Source organism: Schistocerca cancellata, chromosome 9 (genome assembly GCF_023864275.1).
Source record: "Schistocerca cancellata isolate TAMUIC-IGC-003103 chromosome 9, iqSchCanc2.1, whole genome shotgun sequence".
Taxonomy (NCBI): domain Eukaryota; kingdom Metazoa; phylum Arthropoda; class Insecta; order Orthoptera; family Acrididae; genus Schistocerca; species Schistocerca cancellata.
In genome coordinates, this window is record NC_064634.1 from 216,121,847 (window position 1) to 216,147,918 (window position 26,072).

A 26,072-nucleotide genomic window follows, 5' to 3' on the forward strand; every position below is an offset into this window, starting at 1 on the left:
CACCGAGTGAAGAATAAAGCTGTGTTATGCTACATATATTAATGTTTTCTTTGTTGTAATTGTTCTATGGGAAATATCTTTAACGACTTCAATCGAAAAACAATGATGTTAAAATAAAGTGTTGTCTCTGGTCAGTGGTTGTTACAACAACGACGTAGGCCATGTTAAACCTTTCTATCAAATTATTTGTCTTCGTATATCCATTTTTGCCATCAGTTTTGTACAATAACTCGTTATTGTGAGCAGGATATTCGTCTACAAGAGACCCCCCCCCCTCCCCCACTCTCACTGCAGTCTCGAAGTCGCGAAGAAATGTTTCTGCCCGTAGGCCGTTACGTCTGATGGAATTCCATTAAAAAGATCCGTGTGATCAACAGGTTCCACATCCCTCAGCGGTCAAATCCACTGAAATTTACAATAATTGCAAGGAAAGAACTTCAGCTATGACATCAAAACGATTTGAAATTTATTGATTTAAAATCTATCTGTTAAACTCTGAATTTGTGTAGTTTCTATGTTTGAAAGGCAACGAAACTACAGATTAATAGAAGAACACGTCATTGAAGAAACAGTATCATCTAACTAAGAATATGCACATGGATGATAAATTAGGCATTACTAGTCTACAAAAATTTACTTAAAATAAGATGTTAATACATTCAATTGTAACGTACTCATATTTCTCCAAGTGGTTGCCTTTTGGTCCTACGTTCTTCCTTTAACTCGTCATCTAAGAGCAAATACGACGTTCAATGAGGTGATTAAAATACTGTTGAAGTTAGCAGATCCTGGGGAAAGCCTGGAAATTATGATCACTGTTGCTTTTGATACTCGACTACTGCTGCGCGGATACAACGAAAATGGTGTGTTATGTCCTCCTGTTGCTCATGTTTAGGTCTGTAACGAAGTGCTTTTGCGTTGCTGACCAATCTGCTGTCAGAAGTGTGCGGCGCAACTGCTGTCCAAAGGAAGAAATGAAATCGCTTGACACCGATTTAACTTTACGAACTAGCAATGTAGGCAGCTAATTTGTATCTCTTAAACGTATAAGCTGCGTTACATTTGACAGTGTACAGAGTAAGACTGTTGACTGTAGACGGGCAGATTTTATTGCCCGGTGCTGATCTGCTGGGGATTATGTCAAGACTGGTAACTGTGGATCAGAGTGTCAGCAACGTCAGTTAATTAATAAAGGTAACGGAATAAGCAAACAGTACCCGACTGAGCTGCTATTGGCAAACGTTGTAAACCATAAGAATGGCAACAAGCGACTTCGTAACAGCGAAGGAAAGATATTATAGGGTGGTACTACGTTCCTTCACTGAGAAAACGTTAGTCGAAGTGAACAGTCCAGACTTACTGCTATGAACTGTGAAGCTTAGTGACGGATGTGCCATGCCATACTTTTTCCGTGAGTAATCTCCTCACAGTCATTATAAATAGCAAAGTTTATGTAACTGTTCTGTGTGACTACTTTAATTTAATGAGACTTGTGTTCTCTCCAGGCGGAAACTACAGCTCTTAACACGAATATTTCATAACTCACACAACAAAACCTTCCTCGAGCTGTCCGGCTACACAACATTTCACTGGGTGGACATATATTTTGTCCAAACGTTGAAGAGATCATCTATTACCTAAATTTTATTTTTGACTGTACTCCTATCAGCTGTAATTAAAAAATCGCAGTCATAATTTCGTGATCTAAGATCCTAGCAGGAACTGTATTGAACAATTCCACATTTTTCAAAACAATATCTTACAAGTGGTCCGTAAGACCTGTTAATAACCGATTGTGATGAGCCTTGGGTTTGTTGTCTGAATGAACAGATACCATCTTCATATATATTGATAAGGCTCACCAGCCATTTAAAAATCTTCTGTGCGGATGCACACACATTGCCCGAACTCTTACGGGATCGGTAAAGCCGCGAGTAATGAGTGTCAGGGGCAGGGGCACTACGAATATAGTACGGGACAATAAGTTGGGAATGTGGGTCTCACGGGAGGCGTGCCAGAGATAAGTCTCTGCAGTCGCACTGTGCTCTGTGTCCTCGGTGGCTCAGATGGATACCGGCACGGTAGCTCAGCGTGTTCGGTCTGAGAGCTGGCTGGTTGGCCTCTGTAATAAAAAAACTGAGTGAAAGGATCAACAACGAACTTGAACGGATGTCATGTGACGTCCGCAACGATCAAAAACAACTATGAAAGAAGGAAAAAAAAAGAAAAAAAAGAGGACAACTCGCCCTCCGTAATAAAAAAGCTGAGTAAGGGAATCAACGATCAACTTGAACGGATGTCTTGTGACGTCCGACCAGACTAAACGCAACGTACAATATCGAACAAAATGGAAAGAGAGGGAAAAAAAAGATGGATAGCGCGTCTTCCATGTAAGCAGGAGATCCAGGGCTCGAGTACCGGTCGGGGCACCATTTTCAACTGTCCCTGTTGACGTATATCAACGCCTGTATGCAGCTAAGGATATTCATATCATTGTATTGATTTAACTGTAATTTCATGAATGACTTTTACCTGTAAATTCTCTGTATTTTATGCCAGGATAAGCTGTTGCTTCAGTGTGGGTGGTACACATTCCATGTTGTCATTCTATTTGAGTGCTGTTGCAAGGATACAGGGATATCAAGGTCTGCTACATTAGCACTGAGTGCACCGACTTCAAACGCCTATGGCCAAACGCTACTCCAGCTACAATCAGTTGACCACTATAGACTGTGGTATAGCTGCTGGTACTGAGTCGTCTCTTCCAGCGACATTCATGTTGAATTACACTTATGGCCGAAGATATGTGAAATGGGTAGATCACATAACTAATGAGGAAGTATTGAACAGGATTGGGGAGAAGAGAAGTTTGTGGCACAACTTGACCAGAAGAAGGGATCGGTTGGTAGGACATGTTCTGAGGCATCAAGGGATCACCAATTTAGTATTGGAGGGCAGCGTGGAGGGTAAAAATCGTAGGGGGAGACCAAGAGATGAATACACTAAGCAGATTAAGAAGGATGTAGGTTGCAGTAGGTACTGGGAGATGAAGAAGCTTGCACAGGATAGAGTAGCATGGAGAGCTGCATCAAACCAGTCTCAGGAATGAAGACCACAACAACAACAACATGTGAAATGCAATAGATATGAATGCTATTCTATAGAGTGAATAAATGAACCCCGTACTGGCACAATTACTGTTTTTCAAATACCTTCAAAGGCAAAAAATTGTATAGCCCAAATAATATTTCCTCTGGTTAACTTCTTAGGGTGGCGGCACACAGTCTTAAAAGACTTCATACTGACCATTGACTCAAGAAAACGTTTATTTTCGCTATAGCATTTTCGACCTTAATCGAGTGGCAGACTACATTGCGTAAGACTGTGCGTAGCTCGTGTCAGGCTTAAAAAATTTTGTGGCATGCACACATCTCATCGTCGTGTCTGAGTTTTTTCCTATGTTTTACCGTCTTTAACATAAATCCCAGCAGATCACCTTAAGTTGAACAAGAACAGTAGTTCTAGTATAAAGAAATACCAATTGGTGATATTACACATAGCAAATGCGATTCATATGAAAGACTCTGAGGGTAAAAATATAAAACAAAGTACAGTTAGTTACCTACTAATTTGAAACTTTAATCCATCAAAGTGTGACCTTATTCTGAACCTCTACCGCCAAAAATTTCGCTGTTGGTAATATCGAATTGGTGTCATTGTTTTCGTAAATCTGTCTAAAACAGTACTTATGTGTGTATAATTCTGGTGAACCATACATGTGTTCTAGTACATCTTTGCAATTGTGGTGCTGAAAGGAGTCTGCTCAGCACCAACATCGCAGATAAAGCCAGATAAAGTTGCCATTCTTGAACAAGAGAACGATTTCAATGGCATCAACCCCTGGCGCTGGAGGTATTTATGTATTTCACTAACGTGAAAATTTACTCGTAAAAAGAATAGCAGTACAATTAGAGTTTCATATACAAACATAATATTTTCAGAAAAAAAGTTATGATAGTTCACATTTCGATTCTCACTGTGGTTCCCTAAACGAGGTAAGGCTATCTTTTATTTATATGCAAATACAGCCAAGAGACTATTTTCTACGAAATTAAAATTTTCCAATGGACACGTTACCAGCTGGGAAAGTTTCAGATTGTCTCTCTCTCTCTCACTGTTTCTCTCTCTCTCTCTCTATTTAGAACAAATAATCTTATAAAAAAGGAGTTGTATATTTGCGTAACAGCGACTTTGCGTTGCAAAATTACGTATTTTGTCATTATTACTTTACAGACTGTGGCCAGGCTAAAGAGCAATCTTATGTAGCAAGGCTGCTATATACAGTGGAGTGGAAATACTATATGTATTATGAAGGACATAAAGAAGTAGATACTACTTACATCCATTCTTCTGCATACCACAGTAAACAAGTAATTTTCGTTGTTTATTCATCTCATGAAGTTCCAGGATTTATAGTTACAGCTATTTTTAGATTTCTTCCTAACAATGCTTTATTTCAGTTTCGATATTAGTTGAACAATTAGTGCATATATTTAGGTTCTGCATCATTGGCTAACACATAAGTGAAAATTGAAACAAAAAATTACATATTGTGAGACCATGATTCTTTCCCAGATACGGTAATTAAACAGTTAATTAAAATTATGGTTAAAGGTAATTAATGTAATCAGTGCTTCCTACACAGGACGAATCACCTAAAACTGGCACGGCAAATACAGCGCAAATGGAGAGGGCTATTGATGTGTGGTTTTCACGGAATGGATTGCTAGTCTGAGGCTGATATTGTCAGATATTAGTAATATTTTTACAGTGTATTTTTTTTACAAGCATACACTTTTTTAAATGGAGCAGTGCCTATTGATATTAACAAGATAAACGTAGGGCATATTAGAATGTACGGTGTGTTTGTTGTAGGATTCTGGTCCGAATCGTTTACGAGATGTATTTTGAAAAGCTCTTAGACCGTCGCTTGTAGACTGCCCGTGGAAATGGAGTTCATACACTAAACAACAGCACAAGTACATGCACTAGTTCTGTGCATTCTGGTTAGTAGTCTGCGTCCGATCCTACGATATGGAAACAATATATGAAGACGATATACTCGTTATGTATGTAATGTTCTTTCTTGTTACAACTGTCTCACCAACACAGAAAGCAGCAGTACCTCGTGTGACCTGGTTGCATACCTGTCATAGCGGTACTACTACTCTCAGATCTCCACACACTTTACAGTTGTGTGTCATATATCATATTCTAAGTAACTGTGCCAGTCTCGCACAATTTCAAGAGTCTCTTTCTTGCTAACTGACTACCTGGTTGAACGTGAGGGATATTTATTACTGTTAAGAAGGAGGACTGCGTTTACACTTGATTTAGAGGAATCACAAAGGAGTGTCCATTCCTAACTGTTGTTAACAGTACGCAGCGTTCCTAGCAAACCATTGCTCAGACTCGTTGGTGCAAGAGAAAAAGTTTCAAATTCACTCTGGCTCTTCCTACACGAAGTAACTGTAACAAACTGTGGGAGAGACTCCATCGTTGTAATCGCGAAGCCAGTGACACAGATTATGCCTGTGACAGATCCAAGTCCCGACAAAGTTCGTGAAGTATCCTTGCTTAATGCGATGAGAAGATATAGATTGTTGTTGCAAATATTCGGGGCCGGACCAACACATGCTGTGCTGATTACTTACTGCTGCTGTTTCGTTCTTACTGCTTTGAGATAACATCTCTGAAAAACTGTTCATCAGTGACCCTATTTGTTAGTGACTTAGGAGGCGGAAACGCATAAAAAGGAACTGTCCACATGGCTTAAAAAAAGATTTTGAAATTGAATAGTATGTCCTGATTTTTTCAGAATAACCTACACTTTGGTCAAGCAAAGATAGCAGTCAGTGGTTTGATCCTCCTGTTAGTGCCACACCATTGTTACCATAAATAGCACTGATGCTCGAGAAACCTGCAGCTGTTTATGCAAGTTACACATACATGTGTCACAACAAAGATGAGCAACGAAAGGCTTGTCTCGTTATCCAGCTCTGCAGCCAAAATACATCTCTCATGCCCTCTTAGCTACAGGAGAAACATGGTGCTTTTGGATTTTCACTATATATTCCCCACATATGTAACGAAACATAAGACATGCATTTATTCACAGTGTAGGCATTTTATGCTGAAGTTTCTGACAGAATATACTCGTATATCACAAACTTCTCAATAGCATATGCTCAAAAGTGCAGTATTTACATGTCAAAGATGCAGAACCCACACAGATGAAATTCAAGATCAGCATTCATAAAATTCTTTGAAAGATTTCTAAATGCATGATCTACGTAATACGCCAAGCTCTTATATTGTCTTTAGTTGAACATTTTATGCAAGAAATCCATAATTATCAGGTCAATAAACTTTGAAAATTGATTGTAAGCGAGAGGGAAAGAATGCCCCAAGCTTTCTGTAAAATACTGAAAAGCTATGTTCAAGGCATGGCTTAGGACGGAACAGGCGCTTATGTGACATGTTTACAAATGCCAGTTTGATAGAAAGTGGCCACATGGGTGGCGCGATGGAGAAGTTTTAGACGTATGAGTCACCAAGCATATAATGGCGGCTTTCATACTGGGTGGTATGGAAAGCTTACTCGACGTTGCATAAAGCATGGGGAGGAGTGGGAAGACAACAATGGGATTAGACACTGTGCTACGCACATTATCAACATGTGTCCTGATTTCCAATTTTATTAATTACTTCTTAAAACTATGGACTGAAACGGAGAGAGTAATCAAAACATAATAGAAGAACATAATATTTTCCTGCAATGCAGAGCCTATCGTGTATATGACAGCCTTGACACGACCACAAATTAATTTGCCAGAGGACTAACTTTGCTAGAGGCCGAGAAGGAGAAGGAAACAACGAAACCGCTGCTTACCGAGATAAAGCTGAAATGAAAAACGTATCCAAGACACAGAAGGTAAGGGAGAGAGCAGGTCATAAAGAGTCGTAGCAGTTTTGGCGACAGCAACTGCTAATCACGTTTAGCTTTGTTAGCATCGTTAAATCTAATGTCACCTAATTCCTCTATCAGTAAGATCTACGCAATCGAGATTGAGAAACGTGGAGGTATATGTTGTTTCTCTCAGAATCTATACACCAGAATACCGTCTGTACCTGACCCTGAAAGAAAAAATCACTCCAAGAAGGTTTACACTTCCACGCCATTTCCCAGGCATACAGACGGTTGAGTTGTTGTTGTTGTGGTCTTCAGTCCTGAAACTGGTTTGATGCAGCTCTCCATGCTACTCTATCCTGTGCAAGCTTCTTCATCTCCCAGTACCTACTGCAACCTACATCCTTCTGAATCTGCTTAGTGTATTGATCTCTTGGTCTCCCTCTACGATTTTTACCCTCCTCGCTGCCCTCCAATGCTAAATTTGTGATCCCTCGATGCCTCAGAACATGTCCTACCAACCGATCCCTTCTTCTAGTCAAGTTGTGCCACAAACTTCTCTTCTCCCCAATCCTATTCAATACCTCCTCATTAGTTACGTGATCTACCCACCTTATTTTCAGCATTCTTCTGTAGCACCACATTTCGAAAGCTTCTATTCTCTTCTTGTCCAAACTAGTTATCGTCCATGTCTCACTTCCATACATGGCTACACTCCATACAAATAGTTTCATAAACGACTTCCTGACACCTAAATCTATATTCGATGTTAACAAATTTCTCTTCTTGAGAAACGCTTTTCTTGCCATTGCCAGTCTACGTTTTATATCCTCTCTACTTCGACCATCATCGGTTATTTTACTCCCTAAATAGCAAAACTCCTTTACTACTTTAAGTGTCTCATTTCCTAATCTAATTCCCTCAGCATCACCCGACTTAATTTGACTACATTCCATTATCCTCGTTTTGCTTTTGTTGATGTTCATCTTATATCCTCTTTTCAAGACACTGTCCATTCCGTTCAACTGCTCTTCCAAGTCCTTTGCTGTCTCTGACAGAATTACAATGTCATCGGCGAACCTCAAAGTTTTTACTTCTTCTCCATGAATTTTAATACCTACTCCGAATTTTTCTTTTGTTTCCTTTACTGCTTGCTCAATATACAGATTGAATAACATCGGGGAGAGGCTACAACCCTGTCTCACTCCTTTCCCAACCACTGCTTCCCTTTCATGCCCCTCGACTCTTATAACTGCCATCTGGTTTCTGTACAAATTGTAAATAGCCTTTCGCTCCCTGTATTTTACCCCTGCCACCTTCAGAATTTGAAAGAGAGTATTCCAGTCAACATTGTCAAAAGCTATCTCTAAGTCTACAAATGCTAGAAACGTAGGTTTGCCTTTTCATAATCTTTCTTCCAAGATAAGTCGTAAGGTCAGTATTGCCTCACGTGTTCCAACATTTCTACGGAACCCAAACTGATCTTCCCCGAGGTCGGCTTCTACCAGTTTTTCCATTCGTCTGTAAAGAATTCGCGTTAGTATTTTGCAGCTGTGACTTATTAAACTGATAGTTCGGTAACTTTCACATCTGTCAACACCTGCTTTCTTTGGGATTGGAATTATTATATTCTTCTTAAAGTCTGAGGGTATTTCGCCTGTCTCATACATCGTGCTCACCAGATGGTAGAGTTTTGTCATGACTGGCTCTCCTGAGGCCATCAGTAGTTCTAATGAAATGTTGTCTACTCCCGGGGCCTTGTTTTGACTCAGGTCTTTCAGTGCTCTGTCAAACTCTTCACGCAGTATCTTATCTCCCATTTCATCTTCATCTACATCCTCTTCCATTTCCATAATATTGTCCTCAAGTACATCGCCTTTGTATAAACCCTCTATATACTCCTTCCACCTTTCTGCTTTCCCTTCTTTGCTTAGAACTGGGTTGCCATCTGAGCTCTTGATATTCATACAAGTGGTTCTCTTCTCTCCAAAGGTCTCTTTAATTTTCCTGTACGCAGTATCTATCTTACCCCTAGTGAGACAAGCCTCTACATCCTTACATTTGTCCTCTAGCCATCCTTGCTTAGCCATTTTGCACTTCCTGTCGATTTCATTTTTGAGACGTTTGTATTCCTTTTTGCCTGCTTCATTTACTGCATTTTTATATTTTCTTCTTTCATCAATTAAATTCAATATTTCTTCTGTTACCCAAGGATTTCTATTAGCCCGCGTCTTTTTACCTACTTGATCGTCTGCTGCCTTCACCACTTCATCCCTCAGAGCTACCCATTCTTCTTCTACTGTATTTCTTTCCCCCATTCCTGTCAATTGTTCCCTAATGCTCTCCCTGAAACTCTCTACAACCTCTGGGTCTTTCAGTTTATCCAGGTCCCATCTCCTTAAATTCCCACCTTTTTGCAGTTTGTTCAGTTTCAATCTGCAGTTCATTACCAATAGATTGTGGTCAGAATCTACATCTGCCCCAGGAAATGTCTTACAATTTAAAACCTGGTTCCTAAATCTCTGTCTTACCATTATATAATCTATCTGAAACCTGTCAGTATCTCCAGGCTTCTTCCATGTATACAGCCTCCTTTCATGATTCTTGAACCAAGTGTTAGCTATGATTAAGTTATGCTCTGTGCAAAATTCTACAAGGCGGCTTCCTCTTTCATTCCTTCCCCCCAATCCATATTCACCTACTATGTTTCCTTCTCTCCCTCTTCCTACTGACGAATTCCAGTCACCCATGACCATTAAATTTTCGTCTCCCTTCACTACCTGAATAATTTCTTTTATCTCGTCATACATTTCATCTATTTCTTCATCATCTGCAGAGCTAGTTGGCATATAAACTTGTACTACTGTAGTAGGCATGGGCTTTGTGTCTATCTTGGCCACAATAATGCGTTCACTATGCTGTTTGTAGTAGCTAACCCGCACTCCTATTTTTTTATTCATTATTAAACCTACTCCTGCGTTACCCCTATTTGATTTTGTATTTATAACCCTGTAATCACCTGACCAAAAGTCTTGTTCCTCCTGCCACCGAACTTCACTAATTCCCACTATATCTAACTTTAACCTATCCATCTCCCTTTTTAAATTTTCTAACCTACCTGCCCGATTAAGTGATCTGACATTCCACGCTCCGATCCGTAGAACGCCAGTTTTCTTTCTCCTGATAACGACGTCCTCTTGAGTAGTCCCCGCCCGGAGATCCGAATGGGGGACTATTTTACCTCCGGAATATTTTACCCAAGAGGACGCCATCATCATTTAATCATACAGTAGAGCTGCATGTCCTCGGGAAAAATTACGGCTGTAGTTTCCCCTTGCTTTCAGCCGTTCGCAGTACCAGCACAGCAAGGCCGTTTTCGTTAATGTTACAAGGCCAGATCAGTCAATCATCCAGACTGTTGCCCCTGCAACTACTGAAAAGGCTGCTGCCCCTCTTCAGGAACCACATGTTTGTCTGGCCTCTCAACAGATACCCCTCCGTTGTGGTTGCACCTACGGTACGGCCATCTGTATCGCTGAGGCACGCAAGCCTCCCCACCAACGGCAAGGTCCATGGTTCATGGGGTTGAGTATAGTGAGAATAAGGAGGTACCAAGCCCTACGCCCCTCACGCCTGTTTAAAAAGGGTGAAATCCGCTCTCATTAGGGTCTACATATTTACTGTTAATTAGAAAAATTCAGGAACTCGAATGAGGCGAAACAGAAGAAAATGCCATGACCTGCTTGGATACAATACGGGTGCCGTGCGCCTTTTGTTAGTCAAAAGTTCCAAAAGATAAATAGAAAGCTTTACCATATAGCTTTATCTTAAAAAATAAGATCTATAAATGTAGATCTATTGAGTCTCCTCACATTCCACGCCTCAACCATCAACTAAGAATGAAAAGCTGATACGAGAAATAAACTTAAAAATAACAATAAAAATTTACGTTTGTAAATATTGCTGTTCTGACTGTTTATCACATTACGTATTCCTAATGACAATGTCGTGAAACACTCAGTGCAATCACTGCTCCCACAAAATAAAGCCATGTGCCAATCTCTCCTCTATAATTGTAAGTGTACTGTGTATGTATTCTAGTTGAACACTTCAATCTTCTTGAAAAAACACAAATGAAAATTCTAGTTGGACACTGTCCATTTAAAGCTACAACATCCTGATCTGAGAGCTGAAGGATACTTGTTCAATTTTAGGTCAACACTGCATGGTGTGGCAGGTGATGGCGGCACAACGCACGATGATGGTGTGGGCCAAACGCATAGTGACGGTGTGAACCAGACGCACACACCATCTGTGACTGACTGTGCGCCAGGTGCTGGATGCTGCAACGGGAGTGAGGCACTGTGTGGCACGAGGGTAGACAACACGACCCAGGTGGACAACACGACCCACGAAGACAACACGACACTCAGGTAAAGCGGGTGGGCTGCGCCAATGAAGAAACTGAAAATGGACGTCATGTCTGTAGGTGGCAGCGAGACAGCGTTATCCAGGTGAAGACGGCTCGTCACTGGTCACTGTCGCCCATGCTGCAGAAGACGAGTAGCACATAGTGACATCCAGCTGCCTCTGGCTAGTGGACCACGACAGTCATACTGGGCAGCCTCACACGCTGTGTGCACGTGCATGACGCATGCAGTATGGCACAGAGCAGAGCACTCGACCGAGACAGTGATCTTGCTAGCGGTAGACATTGATCATGGCACTTTACGTCCGAGGAGAAAGGCAAATTTCAGCCACAGCTCATGTGGCTCTTAACTGGCCACACGTTGTTGAACATGAACCAAAATTTGCAACCAACCTATGAACTGAAAATTAGATTAGCTACCACTTCTGACAAAAATATGTGTCAGATGACGGGTAGCATTTGTGATCATTACAAGAGAGGCGCTGAAATAAGTAAGTTAATGAAACAAAATTTATTATATAAACTCAAGGGCGAAATAAGAATGGTCTCACCCTGGTCAGCAAGTAAAAGTTGACTGTCAGTGTAAGAGATTGGCTGACGATATTGATAAAAAGGGAAAATGGGTGAGGTAACGGTTAATGTTTTGGAGCTGTTGGCCGGTCTTGATAGGCGGAAACGGATGTTTATGTCACGAAGCCATCTGCTCTGTATGAAGGCTACAACAGGAGATTGTATCTGCTCTGTCAAAATGCTGGACACCAACAGAGTGAAGCCATTGTGCTCTGTACTCTAAGACCCTCCAGCGACCAGACATGTTACGTGTCTCCAACGTTCCATTCTGGTTAACATGGTGGCATGGTCACACAAGTCTCTTCAGCAGAGATTCCAGAAAAGTAAGTGGCGTGATGTTGAGTTCAACAGCTTATACTGGACTGAACTTCATCTGTCCACATAGGTATGCTGTGGTGGCACATTGGCGCTGGCAAACTAATACTGGGAAAGTACTTGAAACACTCAATGGAAAACTAAGTTTGAAATAAAATGTTTGAAGAAATCCTAAATATCTCTAGACTGGCCAGCCACTTTGTACATTAGGACCGCCATTATATATGATTCTTTCCCCGCTGCACCAACGATTCTGATGTGCTGTAAGGAAAAATAGTATATATGACATATAGCTTGATAAGGTTAATTGCTAATAATGGAGCAAGTTCATATTTCAAAGTACAGAAACAACATAACATGGAAAAAATAATTCATTCATGAATTTCATTTTTGAACCATCACATTACTGTGTTAAATCTTTCGTCATTAAAGGCCAAAGATAACTAATGTCTTACATGCACTGTAACTTACAGTAATTTACTGTCCATAAGTTCCGTGTTTTATTTCTACACGTAGTTTACTCCAGAAATATCAAGTGTGATGCATGTGTAAACATTAAGCAGTAGTTGTCTAGCTTGTTTTAACCCCTCGCAATACATGAAGGTTTGTTATTATTGCTTTCTCGAGGTCTTCATAATTTTTATGTTATCAGGTATTTTTATTCACTTTGCTGTCGATTATTCATGATCTCACCTGTGAGAAAGGTAATATTCCTTTTGTCTCATTTCATGGATATTGCACTGTGACAACTTTAGAGGATTTTTAGGGTAACGTGGCTGTTGATTCAATATGTTTTCACTTATGTTAGTGAGACAGGATTGTAGAATCTCCCCGATGTTATTCAATCTGTAAATTGAGCAAGCAGGAAAGGAAACAAAAGAAAAGCAAAGGACTTGGAAGAGCAGTTGAACGGAATGGACAGTGTCTTGAAAGGAGGATATAAGATTAACATCAACAAAAGCAAAACGAGGATAATGGAATGTAGTCGAATTAAGTCGGGTGATGCTGAGGGAATTAGATTAGGAAATGAGACACTTAAAGTAGTAAAGGAGTTTTGCTATTTGGAGAGCAAAATAACTGATGATGGTCGAAGTAGAGAGGATATAAAATGTAGACTAGCAATGGCAAGGAAAGCGTTTCTGAAGAAGAGAAATTTGTTAACATCGAATATAGATTTAAGTGTCAGGATGTAGTTTCTGAAAGTATTTGTATGGAGTGTAGCCATGTATGGAAGTGAAACATGGAGGATAAATAGTTTGGACAAGAAGAGAATAGAAGCTTTCGTAATGTGGTGCTACAGAAGAATGTTGAAGATTAGGTGGGTAGATCACGTAACTAATGAGGAGGTATTGAATAGGATTGGGGAGAAGAGAAGTTTGTAGCACAACTTGACAAGAAGAAGGGATCGGTTCTTAGGACATGTTCTGAGGCATCAAGGGATCACAAATTTAGCATTGGAGGGCAGCGTGGAGGGTAAAAATCGCAGAGGGAGACCAAGAGATGGATACACTAAGCAGATTCAGCAGGATGTAGACTGCAGTAGGTACTGGGAGATGAAGAAGCTTGCACAGGATAGAGTAGCATGGAGAGCTGCATCAAACCAGTCTCAGGACTGAAGACCACAACAACAACAACAGTGCTTGCTGTCACTCAGTTCAGCTAATTAAGCTTTGTACAGTGGAACAGGGTCAAACAAGATAACTTGTACTTAATTAGATGCGTTACTGGACCTTCCATCTGAAAAATATGAACAGACAACTGATTTTAACTAACTTGTCAGTCTCTTCTGCTATACAGCATTCATGCCCGTTCTCATGTATCATATGCACTGCATCGATATCGCTGAAAAAGTTTAGGATGTGTTACCTACTAGATTGAAATTCTAATGGTAGAATGAAATAGGTGTGCCCTTATTCCAAGTTCACAGAAAATCATTATTGAGGACTAAGCCCTCAATATCGAATATTTTTATTCTAGTGCAGCATAGTCACACTGTAAAAAGTCTGTGAGTGGTCAAGAAAAGATCGTCTGCTGCCTCGTCACATACAAATTATTCAGTCTACTAAACTTATGTAAAAACTCACTCAAATCACCCATTTCCCGATGATGCTCGCCAAGAAAATGTGGCTTCATAGCAAATTTGAAAAAAAGGTAATATCAGGAATGTTGTTACTGCCACACGGATTTTTCTTACGTCACGCAGAAAAACTCTCTTGACGAAAGTATAAAAACAACATTGTAATTGAGGTTCATTAGAGGTCTCTCTATTATGTGCAGTCGCTTCCAATAGCTCCAAAGTGTCTAACAATAATTCAGCTGCACATTTCAGTTCTATAAAACCACGTTGCTCAATAATTCACGACCGAAAACTCACACTCTTGAGTCTATGAGAGTTTACAACGTCCATAATATAACACAATGCTTAAAAAAACTGACTTTCCACTTAGTTTCAGCTACAAAAGTTTTCATCCGAAAATCATCCTGCAGTCTGACTGGGAATATATGACCAAAGAAGCGATTCTCATAATTATGTTGCAATCTGAATAGGCTAGTTAACCCACCCAATCCAAGGTCCATTTTTCTAGCTGACTTCATCGAGATCTCGGACCCCAAAACTAATTTCCTTAATTTCCGCTTGTGAGAATATAGCAACACGTAACATTTTAATTCAGGTCAACACAGAAGGTACCTAGCTACAGACCAAAGCCCAATCCTCCAATGGCGTAACAAAGGACACCATATTTTAAGGAGTTACGAAATCAAACTTCTGCCCTACGTAAGTTTTTAAGGCTTTTAGTAAGAATCTTAATATATTCCTGGTTAAAACATGTGAATCCATTATTGTGATCCAAATTTAATGTCTTTCATGCAAATGATACAGTAACTGAAAGATTTTATATATTTTTTACAAAAAATGCAATCGTTTCAGTTAACTGATGTGTAATTTGAATAGTAAGACTCTTGTTACAGTCAATATCTACATCTTCCAACCAATTTAGTACGGTACATCAGAACTCGAAATTATGTGCATAATTCTTCAGTTGGCATTGCTTTAAAGAAAACATACTCAGCTAACAGCTGTCGTATTTGGTCAATATGACATTCTACACACTGGGAGTACAAAATTTAAATAAAATAGTCAATATAGCACATAACCCACAAATGTTATAAACTGCAGACAATATTTTGGAGTTTACTAAGGTCTCTTCTGTGTTATGCCACCCAATAACTGTTCAGTTCTCTCAGGAGCTATGTCATAAGAATACAATAGGGTTCTATTTGCTGCTCGCACAAGCCTTCCAGCAAATTGTCGCATTAAATATATACGCTCGTACTTACACAGCTCTATTTACGTATTCACGTACATCCTAATTTTATAGTGATGTACACACAGCATAGCTCACCACCTTCACAGTATTATCAAAGTATGCAGATTATAAGGATAAAGGCGTTGCACTTGCCATTGTTTTACACATATCATCACCGATACTGATATACAATTGTTGATTTTTCCTAAATGTTAGCATCAAGATACTTATACTCGTTGTTGATGCATTCATAAAAGCTTTCGACAATGCATAATGCGTCACCGAATATGAGGACTATGACTTGCCTGTCTAGCTAGTATGACTCTGCTTCACGTGTTTTAGATTATAATAAAGGAAAAGCACCAGTTTGCTTTTGTTCTACAATATCACTTTTATTATGTTAACCGGTGTTAGGCTTACTAGGCCACCTTCAGATATTTACTGAGTATCGTCACCAAAGAAGTTACAATGTTCGCAAACAACATTGGAAGAGAAGTAACATGTCTAGACTGAAGTAGAAACATGCAGTAAGTAACATCTTTGACAGTTTGGTGGTAATGCAATGAAAAAGTAAAAATTAAACAGTAAATAAATAACAATGGAGTAGACAGGAAAATCTTTAACACAAAAAAGGAACAGCATGCCTACATAACAGTTTCTATTGATAAACAAAACTAATAAAATAAAATAAAATTAGTACTAGACAAGCTTACATCAGGAGGTATGAAACATGGATAGTGATACACCAACCAATTAAAAGAAGAGACATCAATGTAACTACAGAATACGTAAGGAACTTAAGCAACGTAAGTAATATAAACAAAAATAAATAAATGCTGGAAAATGAAGGCGTCTGAGGGAACCTACAGTTAATGCAATCTTTGAGAGTGTGCTGGTACTACATTTTAACATTAACGTTATATTCAAAACAGTGGCTATGTAACAGTATGCATTAAATAAATGAACAAAGGGAAATATGAACAATATTTGATGAGACAACTACAAGAGGTGTTACCTTTGTTTGCTAGGTGAAGTACACTGAACACTGGCTGGTAGCTGTGACCCTCACTCAGTACATGCTCAGGACATACGGAGTCAGAATTCTGCAACCTCCAGCTGCGTTCATGTTCAGCCAGCCTAGTTGCTATGTCTCTGCCTGACTGACCTATGTAAAATTTGTCACAATCGGAACAGTGATTTTGTATACCCGAATGTTGGCTAATAACTGGATCTTATCTTCGTTATTGAAACACACTAGGCTGTTGTGTTCCTCACATAGTACGAAAGCCTACACGTGTGAACGTCTTTGGATATCTTCAGTTACGTATACCTACGTCTTCATACCTAAATTACTATCAGTGATTAAAAATTATCGTGCATTGATCTGATTACCGTATTTTTCTGATATGTGGTAGTGCAATTGCTTTCATTTAAGCTAACTGTATGTCTACGGTTTTATACATTCGGGCAATACAGCAAAAGGTGAAAACATCGAAAACAGCTTAATTTCATCTATAAATAATAATTCTAGAATTTACAAGAAGCGTGAGGTTCTAAGGCTCCCTATCTTTCTAACAGCAATCAATCTGTAATGATCAGATACAATGTGTCAGTAATTAAAGTTCCATTTTCAAATCTCACTTGATAGAACCACTGCTCAAAATTACGTCAAATCTGAAAACGTATTATTGACGCGGGGAACAATAAACAAAACTTACACCTATGATAGCGCTGTAAGTGCTAGAATGGGCATATCACACAGACGTGTGACACACGGCTGTTCTTCAGTGTACGTCTGAAACGAAGGCTGTAGAAGTTCCGGACCGTCAAGGTTATGAAAAAAAAAAAAAAGACATTGGTCCGATGTCTACTAAGGGTCTAGAGAAGACGATCATAAAATTCGAAAACACAGATTCTTCTGAAGTGCAACTTGGCAGAGGGAGGAATGCAGTGGATTCTATGTCTGTCGAAGATGTGGAAACAGCATTGCGGAAGCGTCGATCGGTAGTGTGCAGAAACGCAGTGGACTGGTGAATTCACGATGGTTGGACAGGCCTGCGAGCACGGTGCATAAAATCGTACGAAACACCTTGATTTCCCGTCCGTACGAAATCTCCCATGTAAAGGAGTTGCTTCCTGGTGACCAAATTTCGCTCTGGCATTTATTCCTCACGTGGAATGTGGACGATAAACGGCCGTGGAACATTTTGTGGAGAGACTAAGCCCATTTCTATGTCCAACGGCATTTCAGTATGCAAAACTGCAGTATATGGTCTACGGAAAATCTGCACGCACATCAACCGCCGCCACTTCATTCTGCAAAGCTGACTTTGTGGCGCAGGTGGGCGGCGTTGTTTCTCGTCGTACAGTGTATTTTCTAGGAGATAAATACTGAAGGTCCTGTTATCTGTACCGCCACTGATAGACGCTATGAGAGTCTTTCGTGGAAAAATGTCATCCCAACCTTTCAACAGCGTGGAAGATGGCGCTCCTTCGGACATTGCACTGGCAGTGAACTGGTTGCTGTAGAGGAATTTCGGAAATGCTGTAATTATCAGTTGTCATTTCCCTAGGGCGTGGCCGTCCATACCAGCTATTCTTAATCCGTGTACCTGTGTGACGTTTCGCTGTGGGGCTACCTGAAGGGTGCCGAGTTCAGTGCTCCAATCACAAACGCAGCCGAATAGAAGGCACGCATTGCGCAATGCATATTCAAAGTAACCCCGAGACATTCCGATCAGATGTGGAAAATGCTGTTTCTTCCTAAAAAGGTTGGACACCATATCAACAAGTCTTGTGCCTGTCTCACGACGATTAGAAACCAATGTCATTTTGTATTTTGATTTTTATGTGGTTCTTGGCCTCAGAACAATTAAAGGTCGATTTTTTCCCATCCATTTGACGTCTTCCTTAGCAGCGACTCTCTTTCTACAGAGTTTTGAAAATAGAATTAATTATGTTTACTCTGTACATGCTCATTTAACTTCGAAACAGAATACTTCACGAAGGAAGGATACAGTGAATCGCATCAAGTGATCCACTACCCAAAACTAACCCAAACATTTTCCTTGTACATGAGGTTGTATTGTTGTTCTTATTATTTATTGTACTTGAACGCAGTACCATGTCTGTTTCCGTTTTGGCATCGAAGATCAGTATCTACCTGATGTAAATATTGGGTAATGGGAAAATAATGTCGTTTAAAATTAATGCTCATTTTCTGCACATATTTTTTGCCACCGCCTACAAACTGTTCACTTAAACATCATCAAACTGATATAAATTTCTAAATAGCCATAATACCATCAAAATAACAGAAAGAGCCATATTTTTGTTGTCGGATTTGCCTTTAGGATCACAGCGGATGAATTTGTTCGTTTTTCTCATTTCATTTACAGCTTTATGGAAAGCTTACCTTGGAGGTAACCCATTCTCCATTTCATTTGGCATATGAGACATACATTTGCAGTACCGTTTTTGTGTTGGGGACTCAAAGATGAATATTTCTTTAAAAACAATGCCTCTGTTCTTTTCCTTTATTTCAGGTCTGTGGTTACAAATTCTTAGGTCCTGAGACTACCGGTTTAGTCAGAAATGATCATCTTCTGATCTGCAGAAAAATATGGGAAAACACAAATGCAACTAGCAGATTGTCTACAGCTTAAAACAATAAAATAGACCATAATGAAAAGCGTACTGACATTTACATTGTTGTGCTTTAAATATGACGAGGCATAACTGTCTTATAAAAGCTTGTCCTAATATACTGGAACCATAGTGGTATCGTCAAATTCTGAACACAAAATCATCGCCAGCATTGTCAAACATCTATAAATACTAGTATACACAAGAGCCATCTTGTCAGCAGCACTACTGTTCAAAACAAACTGCCTTACAGTAGCCGCAAAATGTTTGTGTTGCAAATTCGCCAGATGTCGCTGTTGTAGGCGTACACACATTCTTCAATGATAATTGTACGATATAAAATAAAAATGGGGGTACAATCAGAAAAGTGTATAGCGGACTTATAAAGTGTATTAAGGCATTACAGTAACATAAAACACTGAAATAAAGCACGGAAAATAGTAGATTGCTCTGCTCTTGTTGCTTTATATCGCGTAGTAGCCAGTCCCTACACTGATTTAATGTTCTACATATCCTTTTATCCTGTGGCGATCTTCACGTGTGTTTACCTTATGTTTAATTGAAAGCATTTCTTTTCGTGGTACCAATATGCACTAGCCCACAGTTAAAAGTAAAGTTGTATACACCGCATGTATCCAACGAATGCCATATAGCTTTTGCTGTTCTTAAATGTTCTTTTATCTTCCCGGTTGGTGTGAAAGTAGTTTCAAGCCCATAAATTCCTAACATATTACCAATGTGATCCGTAATCTTACTAATAAACTGAAGATAAGCTTGCCGATGCGTGGCTGCTGTTCCTCGTTCATCCTGATTTTCTACCCAGGGCTAAGAGCTGGAACTATCTCCTCGTTTGCATAATCATTCTTCTTAACGGTCGACTGTAAGTGGTTAACCTCTCTTGTAAGTAAAACGGGGCATCAATTTCTCTCTCTATCTCCCCCAAAGTTTTTATAACATCTCGTTCTGATCTGGGGTGATGATTAGAATCTTTATTAAACCAACAATCGGTATGCCTGGCATTTCTATTACACTTTATGAGTAAGAACACGTCTTCCGCATTCAGAGTTGAAATGTGAAGTACAGTTTCACAGATCGATCATGGACTGTCAGCCCAGAAGTTTTAAGTGAAGTTAATACCAACAAAGCCTACACTGTGTGAGCAATTTCTCTGTTAGGAACATGACTTTTCTGTTACGAAGATCGAGCGTTTTATTCTTCAAATGCACTTAGAATTTTCATTTTTGTTCAGAGATTCTCCACTTATTCCACAAATTTGTGAAATACAGATTACAGTAAATCAACAACACTCATAAATTACAGATTCCTCTAAAACCAATTTTGAGAAATAAGGCCTGAATGGTTTTCACATTTCTATTAACACCACAGTCTTTACAAAAATATTCTTGACTTCTCCACCGTTTCTACAGACGTAGAACTTATTTTCATCTACAAAAATTCTTTGTATAAGGACCACGAGTACTACAGAAGAGTTTCGTTTTATTTCCATGTTCATTCCTCCATTATAATGCAAAATATATTTCTCTCTGTCCTGTATGTATCTTCATAAAATTCTTAAAATTTTTTGTGTTTTTAGTAAACACTCCTTATCAATGACACAGGCCAACGAAAAATTTTTTCCGAAAACTTTTTTTTAACTTTGATAGCTGATAGTTATAGAATTTTATGAGCTGAATTAAAATCTAGCCTTAGGTTTTTTGTATCACCCATAGTTTTCGAGCAATACGCTTTTTATGTTATAGTAGAAAGTCCTATGCTATACAGTAAATGGGGAAATTAATGAAACGCTTTGTTACAACATAAGCCAGGTTTGTATTTACAGTAAGCTACTTTAAACAATGATATGGGTTAATAGAGGTATCACTTGTTAGCTGGAATTGGTTTGCATTTTCTTTCTCTTTTTCCTTTGACGCTTCTTGTGTAGCTTTTTATAAGATGTATTGCTTGCTGAACTTTTTGGCGAAGTGACCAACAGGAGTCCCCCATCATGTTGATGTTGCAGTGGCCTTGGTACCGTTCTCGCATTACTTTAATGTCCTGGTGAAAACGCTCTCCCTGCTCTTCACTAACGTCTCCCATATTGTCCAGGAAGTAATCAAGGTGATTGTTCAAAAAGTGAACTTTCAGGCTCATTAAACACCCTGAAGTTTTAAACTTCTTTAACATTGTTGCTATAACAGAAACAAACTCTGGGTTTTTTTCATGTCCTAAGAACTTTGTAACGACCTGTGTGAATGATACCCGTGCTTCTTTCTCATATAAGCTCAATGTGAATTCAAAGTTAACAACAAACATCAATTTTCTTATCTCAAGTCCGACAATGACGCCTTCTTTTAGTTTAGCTTCTGAAAGGTGTGGAAACTTTTGGCAGAGATGCTTAAAACATGGTCAATCTTTAGGCTAAGCCTTTACAAACTGTTTCATTAGGCCTAACTTTATATGTAGAGGTGGTAAGAGTAGGTTTTTTGGATCTACAAGGTTTTTGCATAGAGTGTTCTTCTCACCAAGTTTTAAAGACTCCCTCACAGGTCAGTTCTTTCTGCACCAGTGTTGATCCCTAGCCGTACTGGGTCATTCGCACAAGAAACATGGAAATTTGGTAAAGCCACCATGCTGACCAAGGAGCATGCATGTTACTTTTAGATCGCCACACATCATCCAACCATGAGAAGAACAGCTTATTTTATTTAGCACTATTTCTAGGTTTTCATAGCTTTCTTTCATATGTACAGAATGTCCAACAGGTATTGATGCATACATGTCATCATTGTGTAGTAAAACAGCCTTTAAACTAGTTTTGGATGAATCAATAAACAGCCTCCACTCTTCCTTTTTGTATTCAATACCAAACTCATTCATCAGACTGGGAATGTCTGAGCAGCACACTAAATCACCTTCTTGTTGAAAAAACTTGGAAAATTGCTGCTCTCACTTTCTATACATGTATATGCTGGTTCCAACAGGCAATAAGTTCTTTTCTTTTAATCTAGAGCGAAGCAGTTCAGCTTTCTTTTTCGTTAAGATCAGGTCCCTAACCAAATCATTAAGCTCGGTCAGAGTAAACAATTTGTGCTCTAGACTTTCTGTAGTACAATGGAATTCGTCATCATCTGGTTCATCTAAATCGAATCACACATCACAAAATACTTCTGTTGGAATAAAATTTAAATCGTCTGGTAGTTCAGGAAATTGCTAATCTACACCATGCTCTATTGATCAGATGGTGGACTGAAGGTTAGGGTAGCTTATTACCTACTTGGTTTCCACATTATGACCAGAAATTTCAACACAGCTAAAGTAGCAATCATTGGAATGATTTATTGGCTCCCTCCATATCATAGGAACACCAAATCAAAAAGTTTTTTTTCCATTTTGGACAATTTTCTCAGATCTTCAACACACACATAACATACCATATGCAGCACCCAAGATTTATCTTGATCACCACGCTTAGATCCAAATTATGATAGGTAAACCGTTTCCACGAAGTCTGTAATGTTTCTTTGGCGTTTTTGAATCACAAATTCACCACAAATACAACAAAGACAGGCAGCAGAGTTTTTACAACCACAATTAGACATTGTACAGAGCACATGTACAGAAAACGTTAAAGCGACGTTTGACTGACAGTAAACAGCACACTATCTGTTAAAACAAAAATAGAATCGACCTTTTTTGCTGTTTCAATCAAAACAGTATTACTACATAATCTAATATTACTCCTTGTAAACATTTATATTGCATCATCTAATTTGGTCCCTTGTAAGCATATATTTGGTTGAACCACTGCTGCTTTCTATTTCATTTCTCTGTTGTAAAAAGAAAAGGATATATATTCCTGACACCACTCAGGTTGATACCATTCTTCTCTGAAAGTATTATTAATAATCGTCTAGGCAGTGTCATTTTCTCCCATAACCATCTTCTTTTCAATATGTGTAGGTATTTCCGATAAACTACTTTAAAGATAACATTACTTTAAGTGATACTCTGTATTTGCCCGAAGTAAAGATTACTTAAGCTGCTATTGCCAAATTTCAAGTAATATATCTACAAGTTATACTTAATATGGTGTCCAAAATACAGCCAGGGCAAATAATTGCCTATGTGTCTGTTTATAAGTGCACAAATTAATAGGTGTAGGTTAAAGGACCATATACTGAACATTGTCATTGAATGCCTATACAACCAATTTAGCCAATGGTGGTTCAAGTAAACAACGTTTTATGTAGATCACAGTTTTGGTAGAAATATTGTCTGCTTTATTAAAAGATTGTGCCCTAACTTGAAAAATTCTCTTTTATGAAACTACCTTCAAGTGTGCAGTTAACCTAACAATCACCAGTACTGGGAAATTCCATACTGTCCCTACAGTTATTAATCTGTCTTCAACTAAGTTCCTCCTATGCTCTTTCATTTTCTTTACTGAAAATGCAACATATTTTCTTGTTCGCAAATTCTAGTCCCATTTTAATTAGCACAGCTGATGCTCCCCATATCTCTCTGTATTTCAAGTACATAAAGGAATACACCTGTTTGTAACCAGAACCAGACTTTCTCTAACTGATTGCCTCAGTTCGTGTGCTTCTGAAGAGAACATATTCTAAGGAGCATGTTAGCTTTAGTGTCTTGTAACACATTTTATATACCTACAACACAACAAGAAATGGAAAGATGATACAGACAAACTCAAATAATGTGTTCATATCAAATTAGTGTATAAGCACAGTATCATGTCATCATACAAAAATATTTATTAAAGAGAGTGTTCTAATTCAGATTTAATGTCTTTATTCATGTTAAAACTACAATAAACAACTCACAAAGTAATTTTTCTGACATATTTGGGAAATATGAAATCTGTTTTCATGACATAATCTTTATCTGAATAATTTAATGGTCGCTGATATTTCTTCATGTGTTGCATTGCTCATAAAATCCTCATATGCTTATCTTAACATCATGCACCACAGTGTCCTGATCAGAATCAGTTATTTTGACGATTTAATTTTTGATTAAATGATCAGTTTTACACCTGATTTTTTAATGTTATGCTTTTGCTTTACTTCCTTCATTTCATGTACTGAATCCATGACAATGATAAGACTCTTTCAGCACAGGTTCTTATATTTTGTGCTCTTTTGTTAAGTAATATTTGGGAACGGTAGCATCAAGGACACACAGATATCTACTCTGGTAAAGTGGGCTGTCAAAGTCGCTTGATGGCACCGTTAAGTTGAAGGTGTTTTGGAAATCTTTAGCATGTAACTCGAAGAAATTATTAGTTTGATAGTTGGGCAGGTCTCTTTAAAATTATATGCACTATCATTAGATAAGGATCAATCTGCATCATCGTGGTTGTGAAATATATAGGTTACTATTAAATTTATTGACGTGTGAGGTTGTGGAAGGGCACGTTTTTCAGATATATCTTTCACTACGAAGGATCCCAATGCTGTTTTAAGAACAGATACATAGTGCATCACCTTAAAAGATTTTATCATGTGATCTAAATGTAAATTTCTTTCATGTTTGTCATACACACCATTTGAATGCTAGTGTATAGACATGTTTCTGTTTGTTAGTTATAACTGCATTTTAACAAATTCACTGTATTACTAAGTTATTTTTCTTGTTACTTAGCAAACTTTTGTTTTATGAACAATAGTTTAATAAAAGATATGACAGTAGCTGATATTTTGCATCCCTCAAGTACCATTATTCTTAAGCCTATACTCCTGTCCAAAGCAGCCATTATCTTTCAACGTGATACAACATAACTTCGATCGCCTATTTTATGATTCCTGATAAAAAGAGCATTTCGGCACTTCATTTTCTATTGTCTGGATTCTCTTGGAAAAAGCTACTTAGTCCATAGCAGTACATGACTTTATAAGGGCCAGGATACAAGAACATGCTGCATGGAAGAAATGTATTTTTAAGATAGTGATTTATTCCATTATTTTATATCACTTTGCTCGTAATTGCGCGGAACCCTTTTCTTTGCTAGAAGAAGCGAAATACATGAGACTTCAGAATCATTAACTGGAAACTGTAGCTACTGAATGTAATCGTCAAAACTTAAATTACCTCTTGGTAGTTTACACTGATAAGGCAAGCTTAAGTGATCTGCCTATTAGCGGGGATCACTTGAAATGGCATGTCAGTGCTAAATAGCAGAGATAGTTCTATAACTGAGGGAGCCTGGTGACACACTGTTTTCAAGCAGTATCAGTCTTCTCTTTATTTTTTTCTAGTACAATCGATTTTAATGTCTTCCATCTTCCACTTCTTTGCAGTCTGATGGAAGTCTGAAAATAAGTCTGTATCTTATTATGATGGTGCACACAGACTCCACATCCCTAAGTGCTACATGTGCATCTACATCTACTGCGATACATTTAAGTGCTTGGCAGAGGGATCATCGAAGCAAGTGCAGGAGAGTCATCGAAGCACGTTAACAGTTCTCTATTATTCAAATCTCATTTAGCAAGCAGAAATAACGAACAATTATATCTTTCCGTGTGAAATCTGATTTCCCTCATTTCATCACAATGATCGTTCTCCCTATGCTGGTCGGTGTCAGGAAAATATTTTCGCATTCAGAGTAGAAAGCTAGTGATAGGAATTTCGTGAGAAGTTTCCTCCGCAGTGAAAGACGCCTTTGTCTCAGTGGTGTCCATCGCAAATCCTGTATCATTTCGGTGACTATGTTACTATTTATGGCCCATAATAACCAAAATATTCCCCATTGTCAATAAACTGGCGATGCGAACATTCTATACTGTGCAAGGGACCATGGGGGAGAGGGGAGGGG

The 26,072-nt window shown here is 38.7% G+C and overlaps 1 protein-coding gene across 1 annotated transcript in view; it reads left to right on the forward strand.

Moving 5' to 3' along the window:
- Positions 1 to 26,072, forward strand: part of LOC126101001 (uncharacterized) — a 35,911-nt gene that overhangs the window by 326 nt on the left and 9,513 nt on the right. Inside the window, exons 2-3 of the mRNA XM_049911668.1 lie at positions 3,788 to 3,912; positions 11,185 to 11,403. Coding sequence (XP_049767625.1) covers positions 3,788 to 3,912; positions 11,185 to 11,403 — 344 coding nt within the window. The remainder of the gene's footprint in view (positions 1 to 3,787; positions 3,913 to 11,184; positions 11,404 to 26,072) is intronic.